The sequence below is a fragment of the Ranitomeya variabilis genome, chromosome 3 (genome assembly GCF_051348905.1).
Source record: "Ranitomeya variabilis isolate aRanVar5 chromosome 3, aRanVar5.hap1, whole genome shotgun sequence".
NCBI lineage: Eukaryota > Metazoa > Chordata > Amphibia > Anura > Dendrobatidae > Ranitomeya > Ranitomeya variabilis.
Genome location: NC_135234.1, coordinates 724,284,519 through 724,303,914, shown reverse-complemented (window position 1 = coordinate 724,303,914; position 19,396 = coordinate 724,284,519). Strand labels below are relative to the sequence as shown.

General features: G+C 43.8%; 1 protein-coding gene across 1 annotated transcript in view; it reads left to right on the top strand.

Annotated features, from left to right (window-relative positions):
- Positions 1-771: 771 nt before the first annotated feature.
- CRYL1 (crystallin lambda 1) overlaps positions 772-19,396 on the top strand; it is a 162,584-nt gene continuing 143,959 nt past the window's right edge. The window contains exon 1 of the mRNA XM_077298366.1: positions 772-907. Within this exon, the coding sequence (XP_077154481.1) occupies positions 867-907 (41 nt within the window). The 5' untranslated portion in view covers positions 772-866. The remainder of the gene's footprint in view (positions 908-19,396) is intronic.

Here is a 19,396-nt window from a genome sequence, read left to right as displayed (position 1 = left end):
AGTTGGAGTGGAGATCACCTATGAAGAATGTCTCTCTGTGTGGGATCCAGCACATATGCTAATTACATGGAACAGACCTTTGCTTTCAGTGGTAGCGGTGTAGGAGGATTGTACATTTCCCTGCAGACTACACTTGATCGTTCTGAGGACACTTTGTGAACAGGAATAGATTGCCAGCATTCCGTGTTTATGCAGTCTGATGGGCAGCACGGGGGCTCAGTGGTTAGCACTGCAGTGCTGGGGTCCTGAGTTCAAATCCCACCAAGGAAAACATCTGCAAGGAGTTTGTGTGTTCTCTCCGTGTTTGCTGGGTTTCCTCCGAGTTCTCCGGTTTCCTCCCACACTCTAAAGACATACTGATAGGGAATCTAGATTGTGAGCCCCAATGGGGACAGTGATGATAATGTGTGTAAAGCGCTGTGGCGCTATATCAGTGCAGTGAGTAAAATAAAGAAATGTCAATGTATATAAAAGTCATACTGTACATATATTTAGGAACTGCTGTCTATGCAAGGGCAAATCTGCATTTGTTGGATCTTCTGGCCACTGAAGGGTTAACCGACTGGCTCAGTTAGCCTACTTTTCATGCTACGCTTCTGATAGCTTGCCCTCCAACCATGGAGATATAGAGCAACCCTGTGTTTGCCATAGCAGAGCTGTATGAAATGAAGGTGGGGCCCTGCACTGAATATCAGCACCCAATCCCAGGGCACATGTCATGTATGAGGCTGGAGCCTTCCAGGACAGCCAATCAGAGCACAGATTGTAGGAGACACCACGTAAATAGTCAGGGTTGTGAAACTCTGCTGCCAGTCGGGATCCTTCCTGCAACCTGCACTTGTAGTCACAATACACTACCGGGGAACATGCCTGACCCAAAGGAAGGGAGTATTGTGATTATTGGGAGGTAATTTACTTCTATTGCTAGAATTGCAATTCCTCTGTGCGTTCAGCTTATATCTAGAGTGTGTGAGTTTTCTGCAGAATGAAGCAATTTTCATTTTTCACAAGCTGCTGTAGAAATTTGAAACCCCAAAACTGACATGCTGGGTTTTGTAGATCTACAATAGTTGAAGCACAAAAGCCTGTTTATACCTAATGCGGGATAACCTGATATCAAATTTAATACCCATAGGAAAAACGAAGTTATTTTAAATATACCTGTAAAACATGGATATTTTAGAGATATTTTAATAGATATTTATGCTTTATATATTTAATAGTTTAACTGAATTTATTAATTATTAAAATTATAATTTTAGAGTATGCAGATAATTATGTATTGCTTATTTATCACTTCTATAACTTGTATAATTTCTTTTAAACTCAGAGATTCAAGTTTCCAATATTCCCATCCCCCTCCAAAAACAGGAAGCAAAAGCCGCTGATCCTGGCTTATTTTCCACATATTAGTGTTGTGTGCCTTTCCATACAGATAGGTTGCGGAAACACATCCTCTGATTTCAAGTTATTCAGCAAATTGAAATCACATTAATGTATTGGTATATTGCATTAATAGCCATTCCTGATATATTATATGCATTACATTTGCTCTTTTTAACTGCAAGCATTTCCAAAATAAACTTAGACACAGAAGAATATAAATTCCATCATGTTGCCAATATGTCAGAAAACTGCAGTGTGCCACACTTATCTAAGGCTAAGTACACACTGCATCTTCCTGGCAATTAGAACCCATTCACTTGTCTGATTTTTGCATGTTCTATCTGGCATTTATTGCAGTCGCAGTCGTAACATGTACTGATTATAGTCTATAGGACTGTCTGCCAAAAAAAGGACATCTGCAAAAAAAATAGATCACACACAATACCATCCGTGTTGTATCCGCGTCCAGTATGTTTTTCACTGACTTACTAGGAGAAGTTTGGGAAACCTTCATCAGTTTTATTCTCTGCAAGAAAAATGGATGACACCTAGATGGTAAAAATGGACACAGGAACCTAAGAAGTTGTCCACAAAATTAATTTTGTGGCCTTCTCTCCAATGAAGCATTGCTGTTAACCAAGTGGTTCATCACAATGGGACAAAGAAAGGAACACAAAGCTATGAGATTTCTGAAGGTGGTACTGGAAAAAGAATGGGACATGAAATACAGAATCATGTTTCCTGTTAAAAGAAACCACACCAATGCTTAGAATAATTTTGCGTTAATAGAATTGCTCAAAGGTGTCCATGTACACAGCTCTGTCTACATGTTCATCAAAGAATACTGGATCCACACTCCGAATGCTGATAGCAAAACATCTAAACTAATAGGACAGGAAGACCTTGATATTATATATCAAAATAATCCTTTGTTTCTGAAAATGAGCCTGTGCGTATGTAAGCAGGTTGCGGGATCAGTGACAGACAAGAGGCAGAGCAAGGGTTAACAAGATATAACAATTAAATAAACGGAATTCACTCCTCGCAGGGAGGTTAATGGTTAAAGGAGGGATAATAGAGCAGCAGATGATTCCACAGGAGGAAAAGTTGTAGAACCGGCAGCAGCTGGGTGATGTCCTCAGATGGGGTCCTTTAAGCGATAGTCCTTCTGGCGGCAGCGGTCGGTCTCCGGTGCCTTGCGCTGAGCCCCTAGTCCATAAGCATGTGTGGCCGAAACAAACAAGGCTGCGGCACTCTCAGAGTCAAATGTAAACGGTTGGAAAGCAAGTGGCAAGTTAGGCCGCAAAAGTCTGTCCGGTACTCGGCTTTCTCTCGTCTGCATGTGCGTGGTACACACAGTCACGGAGCGTACGGCACTTCTGTTTCTGGCAGCTACTGAGCACACGGCACTTCTCTTTGCAGCAGTCCCGCTGGCGGTGGCAGGGACCAAACAACGCTGCCCGTTGTGGTGCCGGTGCTCAGAGGACGGAGCACGCGGAGCACGCTGCTCACGCGGCTGCTCATTCCCGCCAAACTGAGCGCGCTTTGCTTTTTAAGCTGCCCCTCCTGCCCAGGTCATGAGGTCTGTCCTGCTCCTCATTTCTTCCCCCAGGCAACAAGGGAGGCAGCCTCAACAGTTCCAGACCTGGTTCGTTACAGGTACCCGCGGTCTGGTCTTCCTCCTTACACGCCGCCTCTCCTTTAGCTCGCCATTCCACGGGCTAGAGTTCTTGTATCAGGCATTGACACTCCTCCATCTCTCGAATGATCCCCTGCCAAATAAACTGGTCTTATTCATAACGGTTAGGAGGTATTCCAGCTGTTGTTCATTCTGTGCGACATAAGTCAGGTTGGGTAGTCGAGTCAGGTTGTGCAGTTGAGGACAGGGATGCGTCCAGGTTCAGTGGAGCAGCCATATCGGGAGTTTTAGGTTCTCGCACTTCCCTTGTGTCAGGACTCTGAACATTTTTTACCTTTTGTGCATTACTGCCCTTTTCCAACATGGCGTCTTTGGTCTCATGTGCACTTGTCTTCCTGCTATAAAACTCCACCCCAGCCTTCAGTCTGTGCTAGATTATTCTGCTTTGCATCCAGCTCCTGATTACTCCCTGGCCTTGCACCTGCTCCTGTGAACCTGTGTTGGAGATCCTGCCACTCTGCTCTGAGTTCCTGCTGCATACACCAGTGTTCAGTAATCCTCCTTCATCTGCTGCTCGTGTTACTTCCATCTGCATTTGCTGGACATGTAAGCTGTTTGCTGCTCTGCAAAACCTGAGACTATTAACCAGGCCTCCCTGGTTGAGCTAAGATATGATTTGAACTGCCATATAGCATATCTGTCTGTGTCTGGACTATGTCAAGGATCTATTCGTGTCAAGTTTCCTCAAGAATAACTGTGCTTCATAGACTTTCTGTTTGTTTGCATCTACCTCTGAAGTTTCCTATTGACTGCTAGCTGCGTTTATTATTTGCACCAAGTGTTGTGGACTTGAGTTTCTCTCTGCACCTGTTTGAATCACCATGTGATAATATAAACTTTACCACTTATAAAACTGTGTCCTGTTGTCTTGTTCCACGCAAAGAGTCTCCTGAATTATCCCCTATAATTATTACACCTTGTGTCAGTGGGTAACGGACCATCCAAGTCAGAGGATAAGGCAGATTCCACCTCTTCTTCACAATTGATTGTCGCTGGAATGGACACTTTGGGGACACTCGACGCTCCTCCTCTTGCGGGATCTCGTGACAGGCACGGGCATAGCATTCTTTGGTGGACTACTCGAATAGGGCCCCCTTCTTTTCCTTCAGGCTGGACTTCATAGATGGGTCCATCAGTCCCAATTCGGCATTTCACTCGGTACGGAGTTTGTTCCCATCGATGCTCTAAGTTGTCTCGAGGTCACTTGTCTCGGACCAATACTCGGTCTCCAGCCTTGAGAGCTGTCCTTCGCAGAGGCGTCGTCTCTTGGTGCTCAAGCTCCCGAAACCTGGTCTGTACTAGTCGATGCAGAGTCTGCAAGCGATTTCGATGTTCATGGACTCAGGTGGACATCCCCGTCTATGGGTAGTCCTCCTCTGGGTCCAACTCCAGCTCGGTAATCTCTCGTCCTTTTTGGCCAAACAGCAGGGTGTATGGCATGTATCCAGTTGTACTGTGCACCTGGTTGTTGTACACCCAGACCAACTCAGCTACATACTCGGGCCAACTGACTTTTCTGTCTTCCTCCAACGTTCACAACATCTGAATTAACGTCAGGTTGAAACATTCACAGGCTCCGTTCCCCTGCGAATGGTAAGGTGTCATTCTGGACTTTTCAATTCGATACAGGCGGTGAAGGTCTTCCATCACTCGACCTTGAAAGCAGGCACCTTGATCAGAATGAATTCTCTTCGGGCAACTATACACCCAGATGAAATCGTGGCAGATGGCCTGCGCCGCTGACTCAGCCGTCATGAAGTGGTCGGTCATCACGAGGCAATGTTCGTAGCCGAGATGAGCGGGACCTATGGTCAAGTAGTCGATTATTAACAGTTCTAGAGGTGCGGAGGTCACGATGGTCTGTGTAGGGGCCCTCTGTTCAGGAAGTTTGACTAATTCACAACTTCGGCATTGTTGACATGGTTCCTCCACCGCAGTCTTCAAACGGGGATGATAGACCAACTTCTGCAGCTACTGGAACATCTTCTCTGGGCCAAAGTGAGCCCCTCTTTAATGGGCTTCCGTGGCCACCTCACTAGTCAACTTTTCTTGGAGCACCACTTGCCAGGTGACTCCCAACTCTCGTACCAACTGCACTTTCCGATACAGTAAGCCATCTTCTAATTGGAGCCTCTCCCACTTCCGGAGGACCTGCAGCGTTCCCGGGGATAAGGCGTCTCTCTCACTTCGGCTGGAAAGTTGTTTCAAAGACACCCATTGCCTCAAATGAGTGAGCTCTTTATCTTCCTGCTAGAGCCGTACCCAATCATCACGGGGTCATCCTAGCCTCCAGCTCTTCGTCTCGGTTATGTCCGGGTCGCTCGTGAGTCACTCTGGACAAAGCATCTGCATGTGTATTCTCAGCTCCTCTTCGATATGCGATCTTGTATCGGTACTTCGCCATATGGGCCACCCATCTTTGCTTCAGGGCCCTAGTTTCACATTTTCTAAGTGGGCCAGAGGATTGTTATTGGTGCGTAGCAAGAATTCGGACCCGGACAGGTGCTCGGCGAATTTCTCGGTCATCTCCCACACTAGCGCCAGTAGTTCCAGCTTGAAAGAACTGTAGTTATCTGGATTTCGTTCTGAGTCATGGAGGGATCGGCTCGCATAGTCAATCACTCGCTCTTTTCCATCCTCCATCTGCGACCATACAGCTCCTAGTCCATGTAAGCTTCCATTGGTGTGAAGGATGAAAGGTTGGGAGAAGTCAGCATAGGCCAGCACGGGTGCTTCAGTCAAGGCCATCTTTATGGCTCGGAAGGCTTCTTCCTGGCTGTCTCCCCACTGTATGATCCGATTTTTTTTGCACCGGACGGCACTCCCTTCAATAACTCCAGCAGAGGATTAGCAATACGAATGTAGTTCTTCACGAACCGTCGATAATATCCAGTAAGTCCCAGAAAGGCACGGACATCTTTCACAGTCTTCGGGGTGAGCCAGTCCTGCATTGCCGCTATCTTCTCTCACTCAGGTCGCACCCGCTCAGCAGATACAACATGCCCCAGATATTCAATTTGCTTGGGAAGAAGTGACACTTTTGGGGCTCCACTTTCAGGCCGTGTTTCTGCAGTCAACTCAACACTTGCTCCAGCTGCCAGAGATGCTCCTCAAAGGTAGCTGCATAGACAATGATGTCATCCAGATAAATAAGGGTGGCTTTGAAGTTCACATCTCCCAAACATCTTTCCATTAGTCGTTGAAAGGTCCCAGGGGCATTGGTAAGACCAAAGGACATCCGATTGAATTCAAACAATCCCATGGGTAGGATGAATGCCGTCTTTGATCGATCATGTTCAGCCTTGAGCACCTGCCAATATCCACTGGCTAGATCTAGAGACAAAAAATATTTTGCTTTCCCCAAGGCAGACAATGACTCTCCAATGAGGGGCAAGGGGTACGAGTCTCGCACCGCGCAAGAATTCAGTCGCCTACGCCAAGTGTAAGCAGGTTGCGGGATGCAGTGACAGACAAGAGGCAGAGCAAGGGTTAACAAGATATAACAATTTAATAAACAGGGAATTCACTCCTCGCAGGAAGGTTAATGGTTAAAGGACGGATAATAGGGGTAGCAACTGTAAAACAATAGCAGTCCAATGAAAGAACTTATCGTGTCCTGTATGGTCCTCTGCAGCAGATGATCCCGCAGGAGGAAAAGTTGTAGAACCAGCAGTGGCCGGGTGATGTCCTCAGATATGGTCCTTTAAGCGATGGTCCGTCTTCTGGCGGCAGCGGTCGGTCTCCGGTACCTTCCGCTGAGCCCCTAGTCCATAAGCACGTGCGGCCGAAACAAACAAGGCTGCGGCACTCTCAGAGTCAAATGTAAATGGGAGGAAAGCAAGTGGTAAGTTAGGCCGCAAAAGTCTGTCCGGTACTCGGCTTTTTCTCCTCTGCATGTGCGCAGTACTCACAGTCACGGAGCATACGGCACTTCTGTTTCTGCAGCTACTGAGCGTACGGCGCTTCTGTCTCTGGCACCTACTTAGCGCACGACACTTCTCTTTGTAGCGGTCTTGCTGGAGGCGGTGGGGACCAAACACCTCAACCTGTCGCGGCGCCGGTGCTCAGAGGACGGAGCACGCTGCTCTCGCGGCTGTGCGCAGCTGCTGATTCCCTCCAAACTGCACGTGGCTGCGCGCTCTTTGCTTTTTAAGCTGCCCCTCCTACCCGGGTCATGAGGTCGGTCCTGCTCCTCATTTCTTCCCCCAGGCAACAAGGGAGGCAGCCTCAACAGTTCCGGACCAGGCTCATTACAGGTACCCGTGGTCTGTTCTTCCTCCTTACACGTACATCGGCCTCCATTATCACAGTTCTTTGAAGAATCGAATACAGCATATTAGATGCACAGTGTCACTCTGACTACAGTCCCCATTCAAGAGTACCACTCGATTAGCATGAAGGTATACAATGGACATCATTCATTTATACTGCTCTGATTGCCTTTGAAGACCATACAAAGACAGAAGAACATCATATCAACTTTAGTGGCGGCATTAAATTCCGGTGTTTACCTAATGGACCACATCTGGTCATCACTTCATGGTCTTGAAGCTCAAGTACAATTGGGTTATTCAGCAAGACAATGATCCAAAGTATAAAACTCAATTCCATTTTTTTGTAACTCGAAATAAATAAATTCGCTACTGCATTGCTCCACAGACTCCACTTTATTTGTGGATTTCTGTTTTTGTATGATTATAATACTCCCCTGGGGTCATACCAGCACTCATGTATGTGTACACCATTTTTTCTATGTATGTGACTCTTTGCACGTTGCACTTTTGAGGTTTGCCCGATTATTGTTATTTTAATAGTTGTATTAAAAGTTAATTTTTAACCCAGTCCCTACATTACTACATATCTTCTGTTTGGGTACCACCTACCTGCTGATTATTAGAATGTTACGAATTAACCTCCTAGCTCCCTGACTGGACAGAACCACAAGTCTGCCAAGTATCCCCTCTTCTTTGGGACTAGACTTATAAGAAAAAGAATGATGGAACCTCCTGATTAGGTTGTCAACATTGATGTTATTAGTCGAAACCCAAGATTGTTCCTCTGGCCCATAACCCCTCCACTATATAAGACATTACAGGAACCCTTTCAGAACCAGATAATCTAGGATTGTTTGTACCTCGTACTCTAGATTACCTCTAAGCAACACAGATGTAGGAGGGTTATTTACTAGGTGCCAGGGTAAATGGTGTAGTTTGTGCAGGGATTTATGGAACACATTGGGAATCTAGAATGAAGGAGGAAGTTTCAAACAGAGGGTTACTGGATTCATTACCTAATTTATTTTGTATGAAAGAATGAACTTCGGTCCAAGTTTAGCAGTAGAGGCTGTGAGTCTTAATATTTTTAGTGGATAACCAAAGCTTGTTCCCATCACTAATGTTTGGCCCATCCATGTGTCTCCTTTTAGCAGAGGAGTTCTGTTTGCCTGGTGGCCATATCGGGTTTTTAGTGACCAGATAAGTTTCAACTTGTTTACGGATTTCCGGCCTCTGGATAACAGTCCTACTCTCGGAGGATGGTAGGTCAGTAATAAAGTCCACAGAAAGTGATGGGTCTTAGGACCTGAGGTTTAGGAATAGGTAAGGACTTGAGAAATCCGGCAGGGCGAGTGCGTGGCATTTTGGCTTGGGTGCAGATTTCACATGCCATGACATATTTCTTACAATCTCGAACAATGGTTTGCCACAAAATTTCCTAGATGACAGATGGATAGGGTTATTAAACCCGGGATAACCTGTGAGTACAGAATCATGAGATTCCTAGATGACTTGCATACAAAAGAGTGTGGGGGGAGCAATAATTTTTGGGTGGATGTTTTGTCAGAGGCTAACTCTTAAGATAATCGGATCTCCCCCACAAGTTCCACTGACTCTAAAGATGCAACTATACCCTCGGCTAGTATGGGAATTTGTTTATAGTCCCCAGTTTGAGATAGACAAACTATGAGACAGAGCATCAACTTTAATGTTTTTGGCACCGGTTCTAAACAATACAACGTAATCAAACCTAGAGAAAAATAAAGCTCATCTAGCGTGCCTACAGTTTAGTTTCTTAACTTATTTGATATACGTAAGATTTTTGTGGTCTTTGATAACAGAGACTATGTTTGGCACCTTCTAAAAAGTGACACCATTATTCAAAAACCCATTTGATTGCCAATAATTCATGATTACTGTTATCGTGATTTTCCTCAGCAGATGGAAACTTTTGTGAAAAGAAGGCACATGGTTGAATTTGAATGAGAGACAGTATACCTTGTGACAACCACTCCAACTCCAGCATCTGAGACATCTACATTCACTACAAAGGGACACTCTAGGTCGGGTTGGACTAACACAGGGCCAGATGATGACAGTTCCTTTAACTCAGGAAAGGCATGGAATGCCTCGTGTTTCCAGTTGATCACATCAGACCCTTTCTAATAAATTTACCATAGAAATTGACAAACCCAAACAAAAGCTTCAAAGGTGTCAGAAATTTTGGTTAAACTCAACCTTAACAGTAGGAACTCAGAGGAGTCCATTCATATTTTTGGCAGACAAGATAGCAAGATATACTCCAGGAAGTTTACATCTGGTATCAGGAATCCTACTTTAGTTGCTTTATGGGATTTAGTCACCCCAAACTGCATGGGCTGATTCTATTTAGAGTCTTTGGCCCAGCTCCAAATTCAGTACAATATTCCTCAGCAGTACATCATCCTTGGCTTGGAAATGCTATTTTACTTTCTATTAACACTACATGGTCATGGTCATCATACAGGAGCCCATGAGTCTAAAAAAAAGAATAAAAAAAAACTGTGGAGGGTTTTTGAGCATCAAGAGGTAGGTAGAAGACACAAGCCTTAGCATCAACCTGTAGAAGAGAACTTTCCTTAAAGAGCGTGTCCACTACTTTTTCATTGACTTATCCTTAGGATGGGTCATCAACGTCTGATTGACCGGCGTCTAATCATCCGGAATCCAACACCAAGTCTTGCAGGAGAATGAAATTTCCATCTCCAAAAAGCTTGTCGGCAGAGGGAAGCATGAAGTGCTCTAAAATTGCCTGGTAGGCGGCTACCCTGACTTTGGTCTTGATAAAACACAGTGGACCTACACCAGCAGATGACATGGCTCCCCAAACCATCACTGATTGTGGAAACTTCACACTAGACCTCAAGCAGCTTGGATTGTGCCTCTCCACTCTTCCTCCAGACTCTGGGACCTGGATTTCCAAATGAAATGCAAAATTTACTTTAATCTGAAAACAACACCTTGAACCACTGAGCAACAGTCCAGTTCTTTTTTTCCTTGGCCCAGGTAAGATGCTTCTGGCGTTATCTATTGGTCATGAGTGGCTTGACACAAGGAATGCGACACTTGTAGTCCATGTCCTGGGTGTGTGGTGGCTGTTGAAGCAATGACTCCAGCAGCAGTCCACTCCTTGTGAATCTCCCCCACATTTTTGATTTACCTTTTCTTAACAATCCTTTCAAGGCTGCGGTTATCTCAGTTGCTTGTGCACCTTTTTCTACCACACTTTTTCGTTCCACTCAAGTTTCCATTAATATACTTGGATACAGCACTCTGTGGACAGCCAGCTTCTTTAGCAATGATCTTTTTGTGGCTTACCCTCCTTGTGGAGTGTGACTGCCTTCTGGACATCTGTAAAGTCAGCAGTCTTCCCCGTGATTCTGGAGACTACTGAAACAGACTACGGGACCTTTTAAAATGCTTAGGAAGCCTTTGCAGGTGTTTTTTATTAATTATTCTAATTTACTTAGAAAATGACTTTGGGGTTTTCATTGGCTGTAAGCCACAATCATCAACATAAACAGAAATAAACACTTGAAATACATCACTCTGTTTGTAATGACTCCATATACTATATGAGTTTCACTTTTTGAATTGAAGAACTGAAATAAATTAACTTTTTGATGATATTCTAATTTGGTGAAAAGCACTTGTAACACATTACAGAGAAACCCTGGCCTTTACACTTTAACCTCTGTACAGAGATCTGGAATTGCACAGGGCCCCCTGGGTTGGGTTCAAAGAGGGGCTGCTGGCCAGTGTAGCGCACTGACAGAGAAGGGTCTAAGCCAGGTTCAAAACCAGAGAAGTTGAAAACCATGTTGAATCATAAGGCAAAGGTCAGACAATCTGATGTTAGAAACTAAATAACACACAGGATCAGGATAGCAAAGATATATGGAAAACCATGATTAGAATGATTAGGCATAACCTGGTGATTAGAGGCGTGAAGCTAAGGATTTATATAGTGGGAGTCTTGTCCAAGGCTCATGGAAGGGAGATAATGAGAAGACTATGTTAGCCATTAACCACAAAGCTCCCTGCTTGGATGGCATTACAAGTCCCAGAAAATAAAACATCACGGTCACATTGTCGCCAACAATAAAAGCACAACCCCGACTGACAATAGATGCAAAAGGTGCCAGCACAGACACACATGTAACAGTTTGGAGAAAGAAAAACAGTGCATTACAGCAATAAAATCCATACCAACTGTGAAACACGGTGATGGTAAAATCAAAGTTTTGGCGGTTTTGCTGCATCTTGGCCAGGACAGTTTACCGTCATTGATGGAACAATGAATTCTGGATTTTAGCACCAAATTCTAAAGGAAAACATCAGGACATCTGTGTATGAGCTGAGTCTCAAGAAAACATGAGTTATGAAGCATGACCCAAAGCATACAAGTTAACATTTTGGATTGGCCAAGTCAAAACCCTGACCTTTATTCTATAGAAATGTTGTAGAAGACTGAAATTAGTTGATAATAGTGATGAGCGAGTGTACTCGATGCTCAGGTTTTCCCGAGCATGCTCAGGTGGTCTCCAAGTGTTTTTTAGTGCTCGGAGATTTAGTTTTCATCTCCTCAGCTGAATGATTTACAGCTATTAGCCAGGCTAAGTACATGTGGAGGTTGCCTGGTTGCTAGGGAATTCCCACATGCAATCAAGCAGGCTAGTAGCTAGTAGCTGTAAGGCTACTTTCACACTAGCGTTTGCAGCAGCTGCGGAGGGCTGCGGACTTCCTCCGTGAAGCCCTGCCCTCGGCCGCTAGCTCCGTCTATTTCTGCATGCGGCCGGCATGCGGCCTGTGTACCTATCTTTAACATTAGGTACGCAGGTTGTGCCGCAGTATGCGGATGCTTCCGCATGCGTCGTTTTGACGATGCGGAGACCAGCGAAGGACGCAGGTAAAATCCTGACCAAATCTGCACCTGAGGTCACTGGCAGGTCACCTGCGTTGTCCTTGAGTTTTTTCTGCAATGTAAGGACATGCTGCGTTCTTAAAAGACGCGCCGCATGTGAGTTTTCTCGGGTGTGCCGCATGCGTCTTTTACTGCACAGTGGAGACAGGATTTAATGAAATCCCCTCCACTATGCTGTAACATCTGGACGCTGCGTTTTTTATGCATGCTGCTCAACGCTGCGTCAAAAACTCAGCGTTTCCTGAATGTGGACACATACCCTTAATCATTCAGCTACTGCAATGAAAACTAAATCTCCAAGCAGTCATAAATACTCGGAGGTCACCCGAGGAAAACCTGAGCAGCGAATACACCCGCTCATCACTAGTTGTTAATAAGAGAAAACCTACTAATATACCATAGTTGAAGCTGTTTTATAAGGAGAAATTGAATAAATTCCTGAAAGCAGATGTGCAGGACTAATCATCAATTACTGGAAACCTTTAGATGCAGTAACTGCTGCACAAAGGGGTCTCACCAGATACTGAAAGCAAAGGTTCACATAGTTTTGCCAGTCACAGTCACATGGTATTGGATCATTTCCCTCAATAAGGCTGGCGTCACACTAGCGAGTTTTATGGACGTATGAGAGGTGCAGAAAATACGGATTGCATACGGTACAATGATTCTCTATGGCCCAGCTCCTATCTGCCGTATTTTACTGATCCGTATTATACGGTCTTCTACTGCCGTAGAAAATCGCAGGATGCTGCGTTTGTCACCGTATTGCGCAAAAAAAATCGCCAATGAAAGTCTATGGGGGCGAGAAAAATACGGATTACACACGGACCATGCGTGTGACTTGCGAGAAATGCGCACCAGTGTTCTTTAGAAAAGCCGGCAATTCAGTGCGGTGTACAGTAAAATCACATTGACAGGTTAGAATAGAATAGGCAGAATAAATGTCTACACATAGAATAGGTATATATATATATATATATATATATATATATATATATATATGTCAGTGAGACACATATATATATATATATATATATATATATATATTTATATTTAATTCAGCGCGAGATAGCAGAAAAGCCGATAATTCAATTGCCGGCTTTTCCTTTCTCCTTCACAAACCCGACAGGATATGAGACATGGTTTACATACAGTAAACCATCTCATATCCCTTATTTTTTGCATATTCCACACTACTAATGTTAGTAGTGTGTATGTGCAAAATTTGGGCGCTCTAGCTGGTACAGATAGGTGTCATAATTGACGCCTCTCCATTATTAACCTGGCTTAATGTCACCTTACAATAGCAAGGTGACATTAACCCTTCATTTCCCCATATCCCACCGCTACATGGGAGTGGGAAGGGAGTGGCCAAGTGCCAGAATTGGCGCATCTTCCAGATGTGCCTTTTCTGGGGTGGCTGGGGGCAGATGTTCAGGGGGGCCAATAGCCATGGACCCTCTCTAGGCTATTAATATTTGCCCTCTGTCACTGGCTTTACCACTCTGGCGGAGAAAATTGCGCGGGAGCCCATGCCAATTTTTTCCGCGATTTAACCCTTTATTTTAACAGCTAGAGCGCCCAAATTTTGCACATACACACTACTAACATTAGTAGTGTAGAATATGCAAAAAAAAGGGATATGAGATGGTTTACTGTATGTAAACTATGTCTCATATCCTGTCGGTTTTGTGAAGGAGAAAGGAAAAGCCGGCAATTGAATTGCCGGCTTTTCTGCTACCTCGCGCTGAATTAAATATAAATACAGTATATATATATATATATATATATATATATATATGTGTCTCAATAACATATATATATGTCACTGCCTCCCCATTGCCCAGAGACTCCACTACAAAACCCTAACCATGACGTACAAAGCCATCCACAACCTGTCTCCTCCACACATCTGTGACCTCGTCTCCCGGTACTTACCTACACGCAAACCTCCGATCCTCACAAGATCTCCTTCTCTACTCCCCTCTTATCTCCTCTTCCCACAATCGTATACAAGATTTCTCTCGCGTATCACCCCTACTCTGGAACCCTCTACCACAACACATCAGACTCTCGCCCACCATCGAAACCTTCAAAAAGAGCCTGAAGACCCACCTCTTCGACAAGCCTACAACCTGCAGTAACCACCGATCAACCAAACCGCTGTATGACCAGCTCTATCCTCACCTACTGTATTCTCACCCATCCCTTGTAGATTGTGAGCCTTCGCGGGCAGGGTCCTCTCTCCTCCTGTACCAGTTATGACTTGTATTGTTTAAGATTATTGTACTTGTTTTTATTATGTATACCCCTCCTCACATGTAAAACGCCATGGAATAAATGGTGCTATAACAATAAATAATAATAGTAATAATAATAATATATGTTTTAACGAACATTTGAGGCCATAAATCCATTAGATGTCGGTTTTGCAAGCCTGCGAGAAAATCTCGCAGTACGGATGCGATACGGATTACATACGGAGGACGACATGCGCAAAATACGCTGACACACCCTGCCTACGGATGACATATGGATCACTATTTTGGGAACATTTCTGTGTATTACGGCCGTAAAAAACGGACCGTATTTCCATACGCTGAGTGTGACGCCGGCCTAAAAAAAAAATGCAAAGTAATATTTTTTGACTCATTTGTTTTTTTTTGTTCTGTTCATCTACTTTTAGGATTTGTGCAAGTTTGATGTAATTGTAGGTCTAATGTATGGATAAATAAGGAAAAATCTAAAGCGTTCACAAACTTTCAAGTACCACTGTAATTTCCAAAGAGAAAAAAACTAATGGGAAACTTATTCCTGATTTTAAGACCAAATCTGATCCCCTTCTTGGGAGATCATAAATGTAATCAAGGATTTGGCTTGGTTCTTCTTATTGTAATAGCAAACAAAGGGTAATAGCTCAAGTGTGTCCCCAATTAATTTTGCTATCATTTTCCTACCTAGGGGATGGTGACTTAAAGAAATGGCTCCAGTCTCTTTGATGTAGGGCTTTATATGGGTATACTGGGTATTGTATGGCACTGTAGTGCATTTTTAACAAGCATTGTACTTTCTTGAATAAACAATTTGCCTCTGGAGTGGCCACAAACTGGCACTACCTGACTGTAAAAAATGGCACACTTTAGGACTTTTTTTGTATTATGTGAACAGTATAAGGTACACTCTTGTGAGCTGCACAGCTCTACAGTATATGGACAGCGTGTGGCACTATTTAGAAAACACCTAACCCTACGTGAACATTATTTGTTGCTGTATGGTACTATGTGGGCAAAACTGTCATTCTGGGCTCAACAACTCTCTATGCATTGTATTGCTGCCCTTTGGCTTTAAGTGCTTCATGTGGGCACAGTGTGACTTTTTTGCTGAAATTATGGTATTCTAGGAAATTGCACATTCTTTACTTGATCAGTGTGTTTCAGCAACTTTTCACTTTTCCTACTATATGCTATATATGCACTATACACCGTAATTGGACGATATGTGGGCAATGTGTGTTTGCACAGTGCGCAAAGGTACTCAAGTGTGTGTACAAAATTATAATTGCAGCCCTGAGGAAGGAAACAGTTGTTTCCAAAATGCGTTGGCTTTCTGGTCCTTACCGTGATCCGTACCTAATCTCCTAGTCACGTGGGCGGTCACCTGATCCACTACGTCACGCAAGTCCTAGATGTACCGCTTTCACTACTCGCACCTTCCGGCGTCTTCGACCCAGGACGTTGTTTCTCCTCCCCTTACTGGAGTTCATACACGGAGACGCTGCCACCGGCCGGGGCAACCCTCCGGTATTATGTTTCTGAAGATTCCTCTCGTCTGACTCAGTACCTCGGCGAATATCTTGGAGACTACTCACCTATATCCTTCAAGATACCGACTATTTTCATATGAATTGACTTTGTGTACCAAGAACTATTTACTTCAGGCATTGCAGACACAGCGGGAGGCTGGAGTATTCATCCTATACACCTGTGGCGATTGTCTATCACGTTATTTTATATGTCCATCTGGCAAACCGTATTTCTTATAGTGACTCATCTAGTCCGAAGATATACACAGGATATACCAGCGCAAATTTTATATATATTTTTTTCTATTTTGTCTTTCACAATCTTGTGGTGATTGTCATATTTGCTGCAGGTTATTAACATCTTGTGCCACCAGCGCCGCTTTCACCTATTTTATCAAAATTATAATTATGACCGTACAAATATAAGGTCTGGGTTAGTGTAGTTTGTTCAAATGCATGATCTCATCTTTGGCAGGAGTGCACCACTCTCTTGTCTCCACACTCCCTACTTTTTGGAGGGCAGCATCCTCCTGCTTGATTGGCAGATTGGACCAGTGACAGTGTTGAACTGTTGACTTGAACTTTTTACTCTGCTATGTGAGGCAAGCAAATGTCGTGTGTATTTGTTTGTCTGCCTTTCCAGCACCATTCCTTTCTCCTTAGTTAGGCTGGTGGAAGATTATTCTTTTTTCATTTATTAGTTTCCTTAGTTCTCCTTATTTCCCTTTCATGCACATGCTTTGAATTTCCTCGATGGCCTTTTAGGGAGCCAGGTCTGAGGTGTTTTTAGTTGTGTGGTAGGGATTGTCTAGTCTGTACAGGGACCAGTGGGGTGCGAGTGTGGCTTCCGTGTTGTAAACTTAATTTTTCTCATTTGCAATTTTACCTCTAATAAACATAAGAATAACCCTTTAACTCTTGTAAAATTTCCGCTCACTTCCTCAGCACTTGCGGTATACACGGGAAGCAATTTCTTAAACAATGTCCAGGTTTATTCAAACTTCATAAATCATACAGTCAATAAATCATATAATGGCCCTTGGTTGTAAGGAAAAAAAAATAGTCCAAGTACAGAGACATTTACACATTGGTCCAGTTCGCCAGGAGAGTGTAACATTCAGGACAAAAGACTGGCAGGAGACTTAACACAGGAGGATTTCTCACCTCCACTCTCAGTCACTGAATGAGACTACTGGTCTCCTTTTTATCTGCCATACCATGCCCCAGGGTGGGGATATGTGAGCAGCAAGTCCACCTCATCTCTCTGACTGCTCAAAAACCCAGTCCTTGATATGCCCTATCATCTCTCTCAGCACATATGTGCTGGAGCTTGCTTTTTCGGGCTTACATCACCGAGGCTACCAACCTTGATGATACATATCTCCACTCAAGGACTTGCCTGGCAGTCATCTTACATACCCCCTCTGCTCAAAGCCGGCACTCTCTGCCAACATACAATGCACCCATGACACGGTATCTGCTTTTCCTTGCAGTTTCCCGGGCCTATCTTCCACATGAAAGCTAAAGTCCTGAAGTGCCAGAACCACCTGGTCACTGAAGCATTTTTTTCGCATCCACCTCAGTGGGGCATGGTCTGACACTAATCTGAACTTCCTGCCTAACAAGTAGTACTTTAGCGTGTCCAACACCCACTTAATGGCCTAAGATTCCTTCTCCACAATGGAGTAGTTCTTCTTGCAGGAAGATAGCTTCCAACTTAGGTATATTATAGGGGGCTCTTCCCTGTTCACCTCCTGAGACAAGATAGCACTCAAGCCGACATCTGACCGTCAATCTGGACCACAATCTCTTTGGTGAAGTCTGGTGCCACCCAGACTGGCTGTTTATACAAGGCTAGCTTCAGTTCCTGAAAGACCATCTCAGTGTCTCAGCTTCTGGAGACCACCTAGACATTGCTGACTTTGTACCGTTAATTAGGTCCGTCAGAGGGCTGCTTTCATGGCACAGATAGGGAATAAAATATCGGTATTAGCCCATGATGCCCAGGAATGCTCTGACCTGCTTTTTTGAGAGAGGTTGTGGCCAACTCTGGATTTCATCAACTTTATTTATTTGGGGCCTGATTTCACCCTTGCCTATAACATAGCCCAAGTATTTGGATTCCTCCATCCCCATTGCACATTTCGTCAGGTTTATGATAAAACCCTGCCTCCCTTAGAGCAACAAGTTTCGCCTGTACTTTGCTCAGATTGCTTCCCCAATCCTGGCTGAAGATCACAATGTCATCCAGGTAGGCCGCAGCATACTTTTTGTGGGGGCTAGCAACCGGTCCATGGCTCTCTGAAAGGTGTCTCCAAACAGCACAGTGAGTATCTGTAGCCCTATACGCCGACCCACTCACTGATTCCAAGATTGTAGACACCTGTGATGCTAATTAGTGGACACACCTTGATTTAACATGTCCCTTTTGTCACATTATTTTCAGGGGTACCATCATTTCTGTCCAGGCCTATTTCATGAGTTTTATTTTTTTTTTTTAATTCTGTGGAAGCATGGTTGAAAAGCAATGTCTGCCTTTCATTTGTTCATTTTCATAAATGTTTTATTTATTATTACTTTTGTCAGATTCAAGTTATTTCTGTGACCATTGTGGGTTTTTCTGTCATTAAACGAGGGGTACCAACAATTTTGACTACGTGTGTACCTGATCAACATCACTCCCAACCATCATTTTCCCAGCGCTTCCATACACATTAGACCATCGATCAGACCTGTCGATATCGGACAACATAAGTCTAATGTATATGGCCAGCTCTAGGCCCCGATTCATCATTTTCTATTTATCCTGATTTTTTTATCTATTTTTTTGTGCTTTGTGCCATTTTTTTTGCTTACCCACAATTCATCATTCTATTTGCGCCTTTTTTAAGTTTATTTTACATGTGCGCGCCTGTGTTTTTGTTTTTTTTTCATTTACCACTTTGTGGACGGAGTTTAGCGATTCCAGATTTTTACAGCTGATTCTTATGAAAATTTTCAACATTTGGTGCAAACTGCACTCTAGTATCCCCCCTGGAGTGATTTTGTGCCCATTAAGCAAAAATTCCCATTTTTTTGCAACATTGTGAAAAAGATGGGATTTATTACTCAAAAAGTTGCCCAAAAAAATGACAGGGAAAAAGGCACATTTTTTACTTTGCACAAAATCCGTGAACTACGTGTGACATTTTCATGAACTTCAGTGAAGACCACAAGACGAAAAAGAAAAATAACCAAAAAAAACCCTGCAAAGGATGAATCAAGGCCTATGT